General features: G+C 37.9%; 1 protein-coding gene across 1 annotated transcript in view; it reads right to left on the bottom strand.

Moving 5' to 3' along the window:
• The window catches only part of ENPP3 (ectonucleotide pyrophosphatase/phosphodiesterase 3), an 81,795-nt gene that overhangs the window by 37,177 nt on the left and 28,292 nt on the right, over positions 1 to 16,326 (bottom strand). Inside the window, exons 6-11 of the mRNA XM_068984992.1 lie at positions 14,294 to 14,391; positions 8,504 to 8,583; positions 6,606 to 6,725; positions 5,956 to 6,065; positions 4,448 to 4,513; positions 3,736 to 3,808 (exon numbers count right to left, since the gene is read on the bottom strand). Coding sequence (XP_068841093.1) covers positions 3,736 to 3,808; positions 4,448 to 4,513; positions 5,956 to 6,065; positions 6,606 to 6,725; positions 8,504 to 8,583; positions 14,294 to 14,391 — 547 coding nt within the window. The remainder of the gene's footprint in view (positions 1 to 3,735; positions 3,809 to 4,447; positions 4,514 to 5,955; positions 6,066 to 6,605; positions 6,726 to 8,503; positions 8,584 to 14,293; positions 14,392 to 16,326) is intronic.

The following is a 16,326-nucleotide window of genomic DNA, read 5'->3' as shown; positions in this document are numbered from 1 at the left end:
GTCAACAAGAGAGTCCAAAATGCAGTACTTGGATGCAATCTCAAAAATGACAGAATGATCTCTGTTAGTTTCCAAGGCAAACCATTCAATATCACCATAATCCAAGCCTTTGCCCTGACCAGTAACGCTGAAGAAGCTGAATTTGAATGGTTCTATTAGGACTTACAAGACCTTCTAGAACTAACACCCAAAAAAGATGTCCTTTTCATTATAGGGGACTGGAATGCAAAAGTAGAAAGTCAAGAATACCTGGAGAAACAGCCAAATTTGGCCTTGGAGTACACAATGAAGCAGGGCAAAGGCTAATAGAGTTTTGCCAAGAGAACACACTGATCATAGCAAACACCCTTTTCCAACAACAACAAGAGAAGGCTACACATGGACATCACCAGATGGTCAACACCGAAATCAGATTGATTATATTCTCTGCAGCCAAAGATGGAGAAGCTCTATACAGTCAATGAAAACAAGACCAGGAGCTGACTGTGGCTCAGATCATGAACTCCTTATTGCCAAATTCAGACTGAAATTGAAGAAAGTAGGGAAAACCAATAGACCATTCAGGTATGACCTAAATCAAATCCCTTTTGCTTATATAGTGGAAGTGAGAAATAGATTCAAGGGATTAGATCTGGTAGACAGCCTGAAGAAATATGGACAGATGTTTGTAACACTGTACAGGAGGCAGGGATCAAGACCATCCCCAAGGAAAAGAAATGCAAAAAGGCAAAATGGTTGTCTGAGGAGGCCTTACAAATAGCTGTGAAAAGAAGAGAAGTGAAAGGCAAAAGAGAAAAGGAAAGATATGCCCATTTGAATGTAGAGTTCCAAAGAATAGCATGGAGAGATAAGAAAGCCTTCCTCAGTGATCAGTGCAAAGAAATAAAGGAAAACAATAGAATGGGAAAGACTAGACATCTCTTTAAGAAAATTAGAGACTCCAAGGGAACATTTCCTGCAAAGATGGGCACAATAAAGGACAGAAATGGTATGGACCTAACAGAAGCAGAAGATAATAAGAAGAGGTGGTAAGAATACACAGAAGAACTATACAAAAAAAGATCTTCATGACCCAGATAATCATGATGGTGTGATCACTCACCTAGAGCAGACATCCTGGAATGTGAAGTCAAATGGGCCTTAGGAAGCATCACTACAAACAAAGCTAGTGGAAGTGATGGAATTCCAGTTGAGCTATTTCAAATCCTAAAAGACAATCCTGTGAAAGTGCTACACTCAATATGTCAGCAAATGTGGAAAACTCAGCAGTGGCCACAGGACTAGAAAAGATTAGTTTTCATTTCAATCCCAAAGAAAGGCAATGCCAAAGAATCCTCAAACTAGCACACAATTGAACTCATCTTACATGCTAATAAACTAATGTACTTCAACAGTACATGAACTGTGAACATCCTGATGTTCAAGCTGGATTTAGAAAAGGCAGAGGAAACAGAGATCAAATTGCCAACATATGTTGGATCATTGAAAAAGCAAGAGAGTTCCAGAAAAACATTTTCTTCTGCTTTATTGACTACGCTAAAGCCTTTGACTGTGTGGATCACAATAAACTGTGGAAAACTCTTCAAGAGATGGGAATACAAGACCACCTGACCTGCCTCTTGAGAAACCTATATGCAGGTCAGGAAGCAACAGTTAGAACTGGACATGGAACAACAGACCGGTTCCAAATAGGAAAAGGAGTACGTCAAGGCTGTACATTGTCACCCTGCTTATTTAACTTCCATGCAGAGTACATCATGAAAAATGCTTGGCTGGATGAAGCACAAGCTGGAATCAAGATTTCAGAAGAAATATCAATAACCTCAGATATGCAGATGACACCACCCTTGTGGCAGAAAGCGAGGAAGAACTAGAAAGCCTTTTGAGGAAAGTGAAAGAGGAGAGTGAAAAAGTTGTCTTAAAACTCAACATTCAGAAAACTAAGATCATGGCATCTGGTCCCATCACTTCATGGGAAATAGATGGGGAAACAGTGGAAACAGTGTCAGACTTTATTTTTTTGGGCTCCGAGATCACTGCTGATGGTACTGCACCCATGAATTTAAAAGACGCTTACTCCTTGGAAGAAAAGTTATGACCAACCTAGATAACATATTCAAAAGCAGAGACATTACTTTGCCAACAAAAGTCTGTCTAATTTAAGCTATGCTTTTTCCAGTAGTCATGTATGGATGTGAGAGTTGGACTATCAGGAAAGCTGAATGCTGAAGAATCAATGCTTTTGAGCTGTGGTATTGGAGAAGACTCTTGAAAGTCCCTTGGACTTCAAGGAGATCCAACCAATCCATCCTAAGGGAAATCAGTTCTGAATATTCTTTGGAAGGACTGATGTCAAAACTGAAACTCCAATACTTTGGCTACCTGATGTGAAGAACTGAGTCATTTGAAAAGACCCTGATGCTGAGAAAGATTGAAGGCGGGAAGAGAAGGGGACACCAGAGGATGAGATGGTTGGATGGCGTCACTGACTCAATGGACATGAGCTTGAGTAAACTCCTGGAGTTCATGATGGACAGGGAAGCCTGGTGTGCTGCAGTCCATGGGGTCACAAAGAGTCAGACTTGACTGAGGGACTGAACTGAACTGAAGTGAAGCCATTCACTCTTAGAATAACCTGATTAGGTTTTGAATTCTGTGAGTCAAGGGTGGCGTAGAAATATAAATGAGGACTAATGGGTTCCATGGGCTTTCCTGGTGGCTCAGCAGTAAAGAATCTATCAGGGGAGGTAGGAGACACAACAAATGTGGATTCAACCCCTGGGTCAGGAAGAGACCCTGGAGTAGGAAATGGCAACCCACTCTACTCTTCTTGCCTGGGAAATCCCATGGACAGAGGAGCCTGGCGAGCTACAGTCCATGGGGTAGCAAAAGAGTCAGACACAGCTGAGCAACTAAAAAAATCAGCGGGTTCAAAGTAGTCAGACTTGGGTGCGGCTTGTATTAGAAATCATTTTGATTTAATGAGAAGGAAAAAGGTTATTTCTAACCAGCAGCTAAGTCACACTAGCAGAATAAACACACTTGCATTCCAACTGAGGACAACCATGATGTGATTCTCCATGGCGGTGGGAGGGGGGGGTGGGGGGTGGGAGACACCATACTCACGGGACCTTTGCACCTTTACATTGTGTCTAAGACAATGCAGGCTCGAGTGGGTTTTAGAAGAGAATCAGCTTGTTTAAAAAATCATACTTAAGGACTATATTTCTGTAGTAAATACAAAATGGTTTAGATAATGAAGAGACAAGTATTGAAGAGTCTACTTGAATTGTAATGGGGGTTTAGACAGAGAATAACTCTGCCTGATCAGTAATATATTGTCTAATTATAATGAATTCTCAGGGAACTGTGCTTTGATAGACAGCTGGATGGTTCACAATGGACTTTCAGGTGACACGGCTTGAAATGGGGTATATTAACATACTGACACACAGGATCTCGCCTTGATGTTCTTCTTACATGAAGTAACAACACAGCATCTAAGTACTCAATAAATGTTATCAAATTAATCAAGATATGGTTAATAAGAGATATTCTTTTCAGACTTTTAACTATTTTATGGCTGATTAAGCAGATTATTTTTTATATTTTTAACTATTTATGTCTTCTTATATATATCACATACCCTTGTATTCAGTGGAAATTAAAGAATAGCATTTCATGCTGTGGGTGAAGGTCAGATGATTTACTTTTGTTTAAAAAAGAAAAACTTACTCCGGCACTGACTGGTCCATAATTGTGTCCTGCAGAATCAGGTTGTTCCACGTATACGGTGTAAAAATCGGGTCTAGGGGTAAAATCGAAACAGAGGGAGACGTTATTCATTTGGAATAAAGGTACATGTTGGATCTGGCAGACTTGTGGATCTGGAACTTTGTGGCAGCTTCCTCCTCTTTTCCTCTAGTCTTTCCTTGTCTTCCTGGAGAAGGCAATGGCTACCCACTCCAGTATTCTGGCCTGGAGAATTCCATGGACTGTATAGTCCATGGGGTCACAAAGAGTTGGACACAATGGAATGACTTTCACTTTCACCTCCTTCTCTTCATCCAGGCCCAGTGGTTTCACTTGGCCTTGGCAAGAACAGTGGTCCAGCAGGAAGTAAACAAGACCTTCCAGGATATAAGCACTGGTCTGACTCAGTTCTGAACAATCTGTCTTGTTCTTGCGGTTAAGGCCTCTCTTGATGTGCTTCAGCCCTTTGTGGTTCCTGGTTTATGACGTTTTACTGACCCTTTGTTCTGCCACACAAGTTCTTTCTTTAAATGCCTAGTTTTAGGAACAATTCTTGAAAAATGCCCATAAAAAGGAAATGCCAAGTTTTGCTTTGTTTTTTTCCCCCAAATAGTCATTTAAAGTAAAGAAATACTTTCACTTTATTCCCACAGATAACCCGCTAAGCCAGCACTTCCCTGACACTAAGTATTACCTTTCAGCTTTGGGTAGGTCCAGCCACTGTAACAACGTAAATATCCTCTCTTCATATGTGACACTTCTGAAAGGAAAAGTAAAAATAACTTTAAAAAATTCACCAACTCAAGGAGAACTTCGTTATATTCCTACTCAAGGAGACAGATTGATATTTTCGGATGTTTCTTTGGTGTTCATATACTATAAGAACACTGAAAGGGATTTAATATTACTCAAAGAGATTCCTGTTTTCAACACCTATACAGAGATACTTGTGCCTTGATATAAATTGTGTATTGCTGTCTTTCCTTCTCATTCATCTCTCCTTCACTGTTACTCCAATTAAAATAAAACTGTTTTACATTAGTTACTAATTCATCCATTCAATTTGCTTATTTTTGTTCACTTCATTCATTTGTGCAGTTATGTGTACTATCTATTGTCAGCCATAATTTTGTTCCTTTTAAATGGAATTTATCAGTGAGAAAACCAAAGATGCCTTCCTTCCTAGAGGTCATATTAGAGTCAAGGAAGACAAACAATAAATAGGCCTTTTGTTGTCCTTCAGTTGCTAAGTTGTGTCAGACTCTTTGTGACCCCATGAACACCAGGCTTTGTGACCCCATGAACGCAGGGAAGCACACCAGGCTTCCCTGTCCTTCACTGTCTCCCTAGGTTTGCTCAGACTCATGTCCTTTGAGTCAGTGATGCCCATAAATAAATTACATAGTGTATTAAAAGGTGATAAATGCGGGAAGAAAAGGAAGACGGGAACCAGAAGAAGGGGCACTGGAGAAACTCAAATGGGAGAATTTGAATTTGATATCTTACTGTGATCAGGCTAAGACAATATTGAGAAGGTAATTTTTGAGCAACAGCCAGAAGGAGGTGAAGGAGCGGGCTATGCAGATAAATGGAGTCAGATTATATCGGGCAGAGAAATAGCCTTTGCAGAGGCCCTGCAGTGGAAGCAAGCTTGGTGTCCTGGTGTACTGGGGTCACCAAAAAGGTCAGTATGGCTTGAAAAGGGTGAGAGAACCCAGGAAAAATGTTAGTAAAGGAGTCTAAGAGGCAAGGGGATAGCAGGGCCACTACCAACCACGGCTTGTTGGCTTTATTCTGTACAAAACTGAGAGCCTTGAAAGTGAGGGGTGCAAAACAGTGTCGTATTCAGACTTGTTTTTTTTGCTGATGAATTGAGAACAGATTACAAGAAATAGACATAGAAAGAGGGAGATGTGTTAAAAGGCAACTGAGGTAATACAGGCAAAGAGGATGACAGCTCAAACCAGTGTTGGTGCTGGAAGTAATCAAAAATTCTCAGACTGCATATATCTTGAATTAGAGGCATAAGCATTTACTGACAAACTGGATAAGAGATGTAAGAGGGAGGAATCAACATTGACTTCAAGATTTTTGGCGTAAATAACTGGAAAAATAAAATTACCATTATGACTAAGACCAAACAAACAAAAAATTCAAATCATTCCTGCCTAGATAGGATTACATTTGCAGGTGTTTTCCTACCCGTTGTATCTCTTATATATGGAAGGAAAGGTGTCATTTATAGCCACATCTGATCCTGGCCAAAAGTAAGTACCAGCTTTTAAACCTTGATACATTGCTGTCAGCCAGATCTATAAGAAGAGAAAATTTTAAATAAGTGGAGATCAAGAAAATAATCAGTTTGAGTAGAAATGGCGCTATTTATGAGAAACTGAACAATATTAAACCATTGCAAAATTATTTAATTATTAAAAGGTGTTGAAATTATTTTGAATTTGTCCTTGCAGCAGTTTTAAAAAGTTATTATCTAGGTATCCATTTCAAAAATCAAAAAACATAGGAAAGCAATAAGAAAGATCATTTTTCAAATTAGTAAAATTGTACAGTTCTTCTCTCCCTTTTAAAAATTTATAAAATAGAATGAGTTAGAAGTTAACAGATAATCTTTCTGAGTAACTTCCAGGTTGATATATTTATAATTCAACATCCAAGTCTCAAGGCAAATTAGGTGAACAATTATATACATTGAAAAGATCCAAATCATAATTATAAATAGTGCTTAAGCACCTTCCCACCCTTAGCTCTGAGAAATTAAAAAGACAACGTAAAACTCAGAGTGGAGAGAGAACAGTGATCCATTGTCATGTGGGGAAATGGAGAATGACACGTACTGGTTGCCCCTGCCACCAAGCTGGATTATCTTTCTCCTTTGAAGAAAGTGAAAAATTCTTGTTGAGGTTTACATCATACATATTATTGTCAATGATGCCATGTGATTCTGGATATAACCCCTAAAATGATAATTTCAGAAAAAAAAGATTTAAGATAAAGTAATACATTAACAAAACATGCATTTAAATTGAAATAGCATAAGACCTATAATTTTTATTTGAAAAGAAGTCATATACCTTTCAATATAAAACCCCTAGATCTGAACCCAAATACCAAATACATGTATTATTTTTACATATATACCAGTTCCACCATGGTCCATAGCTGCAAATGAATGATGTTAGGAAGATGATTTGTGTTGATGGTTTTAATGTAACTCTTAAATAACTTCTAATTATAGATTCTATATTACAATAATGATTAGGAATTGGTTTATTGGCCATAAGAGCAAGATATCTGTTACACAGAAGCTATTAAGTATCAGATGTTGGCCAATGGGTTAAAATGTGTTATCAGCACTCTAGAAGGAAGCTTGTCAAGTCTCTGTGCTTCTCCCTATCATTCATCCATCAATCCACTCATTCATTCATTCCAGTCACAAAGACTCATTCAATCATTCCACACATTTTCACTGAATGTCTATGATACCATAGGCAATTATAACTACATTTAGATAGACTTTTAGGGTCATTATTTCAGAACATTACTATATATATATGAATATGGATACATGCACATATATAGAATAGTAATAGCACTTATACATAATCCCTTATTTATATAGACATATGGTGGTGCTAGTGGAAAAAAATTCCACCTGCCAATGCAAAAGATATAAGAGATGTGGGTTCAATCTTGAGTGAGGAAGATCCCCTGGAGTAGGAAATGGCAACCCACTCTAGTATTCTTGCCTGGAAAATTCCACGGATAGAGGAGCCTGGCAGGCTGCAGTCCATGGTGTTGCAAGAGTTGGACATGACTTAGCGACTAAACAACAACATACATATATGTATGAGCACAACACATATATGTATTATATATTATGTATGTAGACTTACATGTGTGTGTGTGCGTGCGGGTGCGTGCGCTAAGTTGCTCAGTCATGAGACCTGGGTTTGATTCCTGGGTCAAGAAGATCCTCTGGAGAAGGGAATGGCAACCCACTCCAGTATTCTTGCTTGGGAAATCCCATGGACAGAGAAGCCAGGGGGTCTACAGTCCATGGGGTTGCAAAGAGTCAGACACGATTGAGCAACTAACACACAGTAATAAAAGACTAAATGCAAAGTAGTAAAAATATAATATTCTTTGGCAAGAAAGGTTGAGCAGAGGACTCCTTAAGATGTGCCCTGAATCTATAAATATTAAAAAACTCAATCTTCCTTTGAGTTCATTTTGATCATTTCATGTACATCTTCTCATACACTGAAGAGAATTCATTGCTCTATTTGCTTTATTTAAAGAGATATAGCCAGTTTGAATTTAACTATGAAATAAGAGACTTCACCAAATTAAATATAATTTTTAAAACTAGATAAGAAAGAGATTCTGCACATCAAAGTGGCTGTCTGCATACATAGCCTACCATTCCCACAGACCTTCAGATAAATGGGGGCTAATCAAAAGATCAGAGTAGAAGGTATTTCCCATTTCCTAGAGGCTATCTTGGCCTGTCACAGAGATAAATAAGCTGAACACTGAGACACTCATTCATAGATAACATCTCATAGCCCTGGACTGGCATACTCAGACATTCCTTCCCAGCCTGAATTAAGCTGTGATCGCTACCACACATGATCCTGAATCTGTGGCTTGGCCAGCTCCTGCCTCAGCACGTCTGGTGTGGTCAGTTGCCCATCGGGGCTCTGTCAGTCTTGCCACTGGACCAAGCACTTACCGTGACAATGGTATAATGATTTGGGAAGGTTTTGGTTGGAAAGGCAGGTCTCAGGTATTGTGAATGAACTCCACATGTTTCTGCAACAAAGGACAGTGAGAAATTAAGACGTTGTTTCTTCCTCAGAAGTTGTTTGAATAACTAAAATTATGAACACGAAAGTTTCCCAGAGAAATAGAAAACTAACTAGGGGGTGAATTGCAGATAGAAAGAGGTTAAAATTCTGATGCTTAAAATTCCTCTGTTTCAAGGAATGACAGTTTTCAGGAGAGGAGAGTGCTAAGTCAAGTATCAGGAAAATTTTTCTGTGAAGAGCCAGATAATAAATAAATAGGCTTTGAGCAAATGGCATGGCTCTATTATAACAAAACTTTATTTGTAGACATCCAGACAAAGAAATTTCATGTAATTTCTTTTGCGTGGCACAAGGTGTTCTTTTTTTTCCCAACCATTTAAGAACGAAAACAGTTCTTAGCATTAGCAGAATAGGGATAAGCAGAGTGGGCCAGATTTGGCCCAAAGGCCCAGACTGCTGACACCTGAGCTAAAAAGACCCTAAACTTTCAACACAGTGCCAGTTGTATTTGCTTTTGCTGTTCCACTCTTTCTGACCTGGCTCATTAAAGTAAAATTTTCTATATAATCTTTGCTTCCCAATATAACAAAAGCCAACACAACTATCTAGAAAACCGAAAAGGAATTGGACTTGTGTGAATGCACAAGCCCACGCCACGTAGCAACGTTTACAAAATTAACTTTCCACCTTATTGTTTTCAGTACAGTTTCCATTTGATCGGCGAAGTTTCCTGTGCTCTGTTTTCCACAAAGCAGGGCATTAATTTTGCTTTCAGTTATTTTGTTGTTTTCATCTGTGCAATAACCTTGCTGAAGAAGGTCAGAACCACTAAGGTACATTGCTATTTCCTCTGCAAGGGTGAAGTATGAGACATTTTCTGTACCAAAATCCTATCACCTCTAATTCTAAAAGAGAACTTCACCACTCGAGATTCTATTTAGGTTAAACCAAAAGGTGCAAATGATTGTTGTCCAGAAAGCAACAAACTTTGCATCTGCAAATAATAAAGTTTTTCTCAAATAGGCTTGGAGTTGGTCTCCTTCCCAGCCAGGAAACCAGTATTTCCAATATGATCCAGGAATTTCCTCCTTCAGAATCTTCTTGGATCCAATATCAAGTCTACTAAATAGGAATCTGGTGGGGATAGTGAGGGTTGAAAGGTGGAGGGAAAGGAGCTAAAAAAAAAAAAAAAAAAAAGAAATCTACATTTCTAGCAAGTGCCCGAAGTGGTTCTGATGTACTTGAACCTAAAGCTTGCTCTAGGTCATAATGTATAATCAAAGATTAAAATAACCATTTTTTTTTTCAGTTAGTACCATCAACAAATAAACCTTGTCCTCAAATAGACAAAGATATATTTAATATTGTTATGAAATCATATGATAAGAAATATAAAATGAGATCTAATCTACTGACATAATTAGAAGAATTTAAGTGGAGAAGACAATCATACAATAAAGAGAGATATAAGCTTTCTGCTTTTACTTCCCTGAAGCATGTATAATGTGTTCAAATTCTTAAATGTGTCTAAAGGCACAGAGCGTAAAATAAAAAGCAAACTAAGTTACCAGTGATGTGAAAACATGACACTTTCCTAGTCTTAAACAGGACATATCTGTGGACTATCTACAGATTCAAGCTACCATTTTTAACCACCTGCCTTTGAACAAGAGCTATTAGAGAACAGTTCATCATAAGCAAGACCTATCATCATTTCTTCCTGATCTTAATCACTTAAATTATGACTGAACAGAATAATTTTGGAAGGATGCACAATAAATAGGATAAAAATAATAAGGAAAGAGTTGCTTCTGTAGAGAAAAAGTAGGAAGATCAGGAAAGAATCTGTTGTAACTTTCACTATCATTTTTTAAGTTTATTATTTGCATATTTTGTTCCTTAAAAAACATCTTTTTAAAAAGAAAATACACCAAAAATTTGAAAACATATATGGAATAAATATATACCCATAGTAACTATAAACTGTAAGAAGGAATAGAAGACTGAATGGATGAGTAGATAAAATAGCTGAAGAATGTACAGATGCAGCAAGACCACTTCAAGGAAAGGAGCTCATAGCAGTAAACAGCTACATTAAGTAAAGTAGAAATTTCAAGCAAACAACCTAACTTTATACCTTAAGGAACTAGAAAAAGAACAAGCAAGCTCCAAAGTCAGCGAAAAAGAAAAAAACAATAAAGATTATAGCAGAAATAAGTGAACCAGAGAAGAGAAAAGCAATTTTAAAAATCAACAAAATTAAAGTAGGTTTTTTGAAAAGATAAAATTGACAAAACTTTAGCTACATTAGGAAAAAGAGAAGACTCAAATCAGTAAAGTCAGAAGCCAACACTACAGAAATATAAAGGATTATCAGAGACTATTATGAACAAATGTGAAGAGTCTCCCCACGATACAGAAGCCCTGGGTTCAATCCCTGGGTCAGGAAGATCCCCTGGAGAAGGAAACAGTAACCCATTCCAGTATTTGCCTGGAAAATTCCATGGACCCAGGAGCCTGGTGGGCTGCACAGTTGATAGGGCCACAAAGAGTTGGACATGACTGAGTGACTAACACTTCTAATGCTTCTCTAGTCTGAATTATGAAGAAATAGAAAATCTGAACCGACCAATAACAAGTAATGGAAAACTTCCTAACAGAAAAGCCCAAGATGGCTTCCCAGGTTAATTTTACCTAATATTTAAAGAAGCCTATCCTTTCTGCAGAGGATCTTCTTGACCCAGGAATTGAACTGGGGCCTCCTGTATTTCAGGCAGATTCTTTACCAACTGAGCTGTCAGGAAAGCCCTTTAAAGATGGATTAATGCCAATATTTAAAGAAGGAAAGTGAAAAGTGAGAGTGAAATTTGCTCAGTCATATCTGACTATTTGCCACCCCGTGGGCTATACAATCCATGGAATTCTCCAGGCCAAAATACTGGAGAGGGTAGCCTTTCCAGGGGATCTTCCCAACTCAAGAATTGAATTCAGGTCTTCCACATTGCAGGTGGATTCTTTACCAACTGAGCCACCAGGGAAGCCCAAGAATACTAGAGTGGGTAGCCTATCCTTTCTTTGGGGGATCTTCCTGACACAGGAATCAAACCGGGGTCTCCTGCATCACAGGCAGATTCTTTACCAGCTGAGCTATCAGGGAAGCCCTTTAAAGAAGGGTTAATGCCAGTTCTCAAACTTTGCCAAAAAACAAACAAACGAAGAGGAGAGAATATGCTAAGATTCATTTTATGAGATTAACATACCTGATACCAAAGCCAGATAACGATACTAAAGAAAAAGAAAATTACAGGCCAATACCTTCATGAATTTAGATCCAAAAAATTCAACAAAATACTAGTAAGACAAATTCAACAGCACATTATCGGGATCATACACCAAAGTCAAGCGAGATTTATCCCTGGGATACAAGGATGCTTACTAGTAGTCTTCTCGTAACCCCAGTTTCACATCTAACTTTCTAAGAAATCTGACGTCCCGTTCAAGACAAATTACTTCTATCTCACTTGACAGTTTGCTGATCCTGGACCTTCTTTTGTCTGTTCTCATCCACATTGAGACAAAAAAATGTTCTCACTAGAGTCCGTGACCCTTTGGTAGTCACTGGTATATCTCATGGCACTGTGGTATTAGACCACGCTCAGTCTCCAGGCAGTTTGATGGGACACTGGAGATGAAGTCCTAGGCTTCCTTAAAGTGATGCCTTCTGTCACATACCTCATCTCAAGCCTACCATTCTCTGGAGGTCCTAATCCTAACTCTTTTACCACTTCTACTCTTAATTGGGCCTCCTAGAAATGAAGAGCCCATTTTGCCTTGGTGATGTCTTCACACATTAAAGAGACTATTAAACTATTAAAAAACAGTATAAATCTTCAAAAGGGAAGACTCTCAATGGCCCAATATTTCACTGGTGTCCTTTCCAAGTGTCTGTGGGATGAACAAATCAAATAATTCCACTTCTAAAGGGGTTCGGTTCAGCCTGGTTAGATAAATTCCCTTTGGGACCCAGGTTTTGCTATCTAGACTACTAGAGGAAATGCAGATAAGGAAATAGAAACTGAGTGTTGTTAATTACTTTCCAGGACACAGTGACTCAGCAGCAGTTGACAAATCCTGAATTTGGAGCCAGTTCTGTCAGAGACCAACCTCTTAATCTGTTAGCTTAAGATCTGCCTCAAAGAGTGAGGGGGAGGCTGAAGAGTCAAAGCCCTTTGTGTTGCAGGGGGAAGTAATTTATCTTTCTACAGTCAAGGAATGTTAGGGCTGGAATTAGCAGTAGAAATAATTAGGTCTAATCCTCTCATTTTCACACTGTAAAATTTTCATACTGCTCCGGGAGTTGGTGATGGACAGGGAGGCCTGGCATGCTGTAGTCCCTGGGGTCAAAAAGAGTCAGACATAACTGAGCAACTGAACTGAATCCTCTCATTTTACAAATAATGAATCTAAGGTCCAGGAAAGGTGATCAGCTTAGAGTCAAACAGCTTTTTAAAAAAATAATTTGGAGGAAAATAAAACTGTCATAAAATTTGAGGACCATGGATGTAAAAGAGGGCCTAACAAAAGGAGGAAGTAAGAGAGGAACTGCAGAGCACTGAACAGCGTGGGCCCTGGAGCCAACATCTGATATTTCTCAGCTTTATGGCCTTGGCTATTCTATTCCTCGTTTTTTTTTTTAATTTTTATTTCATAATGGAGTATAGTTTATTTACAATGTTGTGTTAGTTTCAAGTGTACAGTAATGTGATTCAGTTGCACGTGTATCTATTCTCTTTCAGATTTTTTCCCCAAATATAGGTTATTACTCCATTCCTCTCTATTATCAACTTTATAAAATTATGCCCTAACACAAAAATACAACATCATGATAAAGATGACAATAAAAATGACAATTATAGTAATAACTTAAACCCATCTAAGGCCCACTATGTATATAGTCTCGTGGTATTTCTATTAGGTGGGAAGTGAACATTTTACAGATGTAGAGACTGGGGCACCAACAGGGGAAGTACACTTGCTAGTAAGAGGTGGAGCCAGGTTCCAGGCATCTTGATTGCAGAACTGGACAGAGATACTGGACTTTTCACCTATGGTTGTTGTTGTTTAGTTGCTAAGTTGTGTCCAACACTTTGTGACCCCATGACTGTAGTCCACCAGGTTCCTCTGCCAATGGGATTTCCCAAGCAAGAATACTGGAGTGGAATGCCATTGCCTTCTCCAGGGGATCTTCCCAAACCAGGGTTCAAACTCGCATCTCTTGCATTGGCAGGCAAATTCTTTACCACTGAGCCACCAGGGAAGCCCCTTCACCTATGGGAGCCTTGGTATATGCTGGTCTGTCTGGTCTCCTCAGATTCCTTCAGGTTCCTATTCTTACTTGTCATATCCACCTTGCTAAAACCTAGAACCTAGATATGATAAGCACCATTTTTGAGACATTATCTAGGAACAGATTTTCACAGAGCAGAAGTTATATTCAATCACAAAATAAACAAAAAGATGAGCATGCTGCAAAAAAGGAAGGAGGAGCCAACAAGTATAAAATAGATGTCAATAGTAAAGTCATCAGAACTCTTGAGAGGAGCTGGGCTGAGACAAATCACTAACATTAAAGGTCAAAAAGAAAGCTGCACTATTTAGAGATTAACTAACTAGTTAACCTGTCATCCATACACATCTGATAGTAGGAGGCTTACTCAGTTTATTGATGTTAGGTATTAGAGTACTCCATGTCTGTAAATATTCAGCTCTAAATCCATCCATGGAAAACAAAATAACTGGTGGCAGGTCAAATCTGAAAGTGGAAAACAAAAATTTAGACCAGTATTTTGATTTTTTCAAAAAGACTCTTTTCTATACTACTTACAATTCTCTAAATTTGAGAATGCTAAGAAAGTACGTCAGAAAAAGTTCTAAGTTTCCCTTTTTCTTTTTAAATATTATTTCCCTGTGTAATCAGTGTTTCCAGTACATTGTTAACCCATATAAAAACGTACAATTTTTTTGAATATGGATACATTCTTTTTAAAATTTAATTTTATTATTATTATTATTTTAAATGTACAATTTTTTTTTAAAGGTGTTACCTAAATTATCTGGGTCTTTCAACTTGAGAATCTACCTTCTTTTGAGTTCTAGAGTTTAAACAGTTTTAGCTAACTTTATTTCCATTTGCTCCTTGTCACTGGCTATCTGTGACGCTCAAGTATACCATGTAAGAAATTTGTCTAGCCCTGAGTGTTTACAATGAACAGGCAGTGAGCTGTGGAGAAAAATCAGGGGCTTCAGCCTCAGAAAGACTTGAAATCTATTCTCTTCACTAACAAAACATCAACAGAAATGGAATTCTATATTGTAGACCTTTCGTAATTCTGGCTTTGGCTAAATATCCAAAAGCAATGATTCCTGAGTTCAATGCTCACACTCAAAATTATGTTACAATTATTCTACCACTTTTTGGATCCAACTATTGTTATTGTGTTATGGAATTCATGAACTCTGAAATTTATGTTTTATTATTGTAAAGTTCTACATTTTTGAACTTTCAGCGTGTTAGTATTAACTTCCAAAGCATTACAATCTCATTTTAGATGAGTACGTAAGTTACAATAATGAAAGGTAACTTTGGTTACCCATAAAAGGTAACTTTTATAGCCAGTGACTATCTTTTTTTTCCATCTAATATTTTTTTCACTTCTAAAATTGTATTTGTATTTTATACACACATAATTAAAGATGTATAGCTTCATAACTCTTTTCTACACTGAGCGCCACTGTGTAGCCATCACCGAGATCACAAAACAGAATATTACTTAGAATCTTTCCCTCATGCTCTCATCTAGTCAAAAACTTCTGCAAACCACACCTCACTAAGATGATCAATGTCTTGACTTCTAACAGCATAGATTAGCTGTGCCTATTTTTGTACTTAGATTTGTATGCAACAGAATCATACAGTGTGTATTCTGCCGTGTCTAGCTGCTTTTACTTAACATTATGCTTGAGGTCCATCCATAATTTTGCATATGGTTGTAGATCATTCATTCTCATGGCTGTCTAGAAGTCCAGTGAATGAATAAACTACAATTGATTCATCCTGTTGATGGGCATTTGGATACTTTCCAATTTAGGGCTATTATGAATAACAGCTATGAACACAGTAATTTTGTTTTGAATTTTAAACATAGTGCGTGCAAATAAGAATGGCAAAGAAATTTTCAACTCTGTGCTCAAGCAGTTTATCTATACTGTTGAATAAGAATATGTGTTTCCAAGGAATCTGGTTAGAATACGTCTTTAAAAATTCTGACAAATGTGCAGTATTATCATAAAGAAAATTTTAAATGCTGTTACCAGCTAAAAACAAAAATAATTTCAGTTTCTCTCAATATGTTTGAGTAGAGTTAAAAATAAATATTAGCATAGCCATCTATTTGCACATTATAAAGGAAATTGTGAGGAGAGTCTGGACAGTGTCCATTTGGTTTCCCAGAATATGCATTTACTGAAGAGTAACCCATTTAACAACAGACTGCTTCCAAATAGGAAAAGGAGTACGTCAAGGCTGTATATTGTCACCCTGCTTATTTAACTTCTCTGCAGAGTATATCATGAGAAACGCTGGGCTGGAAGAAGCACAAGCTGGAATCAAGATTGCCAGGAGAAATATCAATAACCTCAGATATGCAGATGACACCACTCTTATGGCAGAAAGTGAAGAGGAACTAAA

Source organism: Capricornis sumatraensis, chromosome 13 (genome assembly GCF_032405125.1).
Source record: "Capricornis sumatraensis isolate serow.1 chromosome 13, serow.2, whole genome shotgun sequence".
In the NCBI taxonomy this organism is placed as follows: Eukaryota; Metazoa; Chordata; class Mammalia; order Artiodactyla; family Bovidae; genus Capricornis; species Capricornis sumatraensis.
This window is presented reverse-complemented; position numbering and strand designations above follow the sequence as displayed.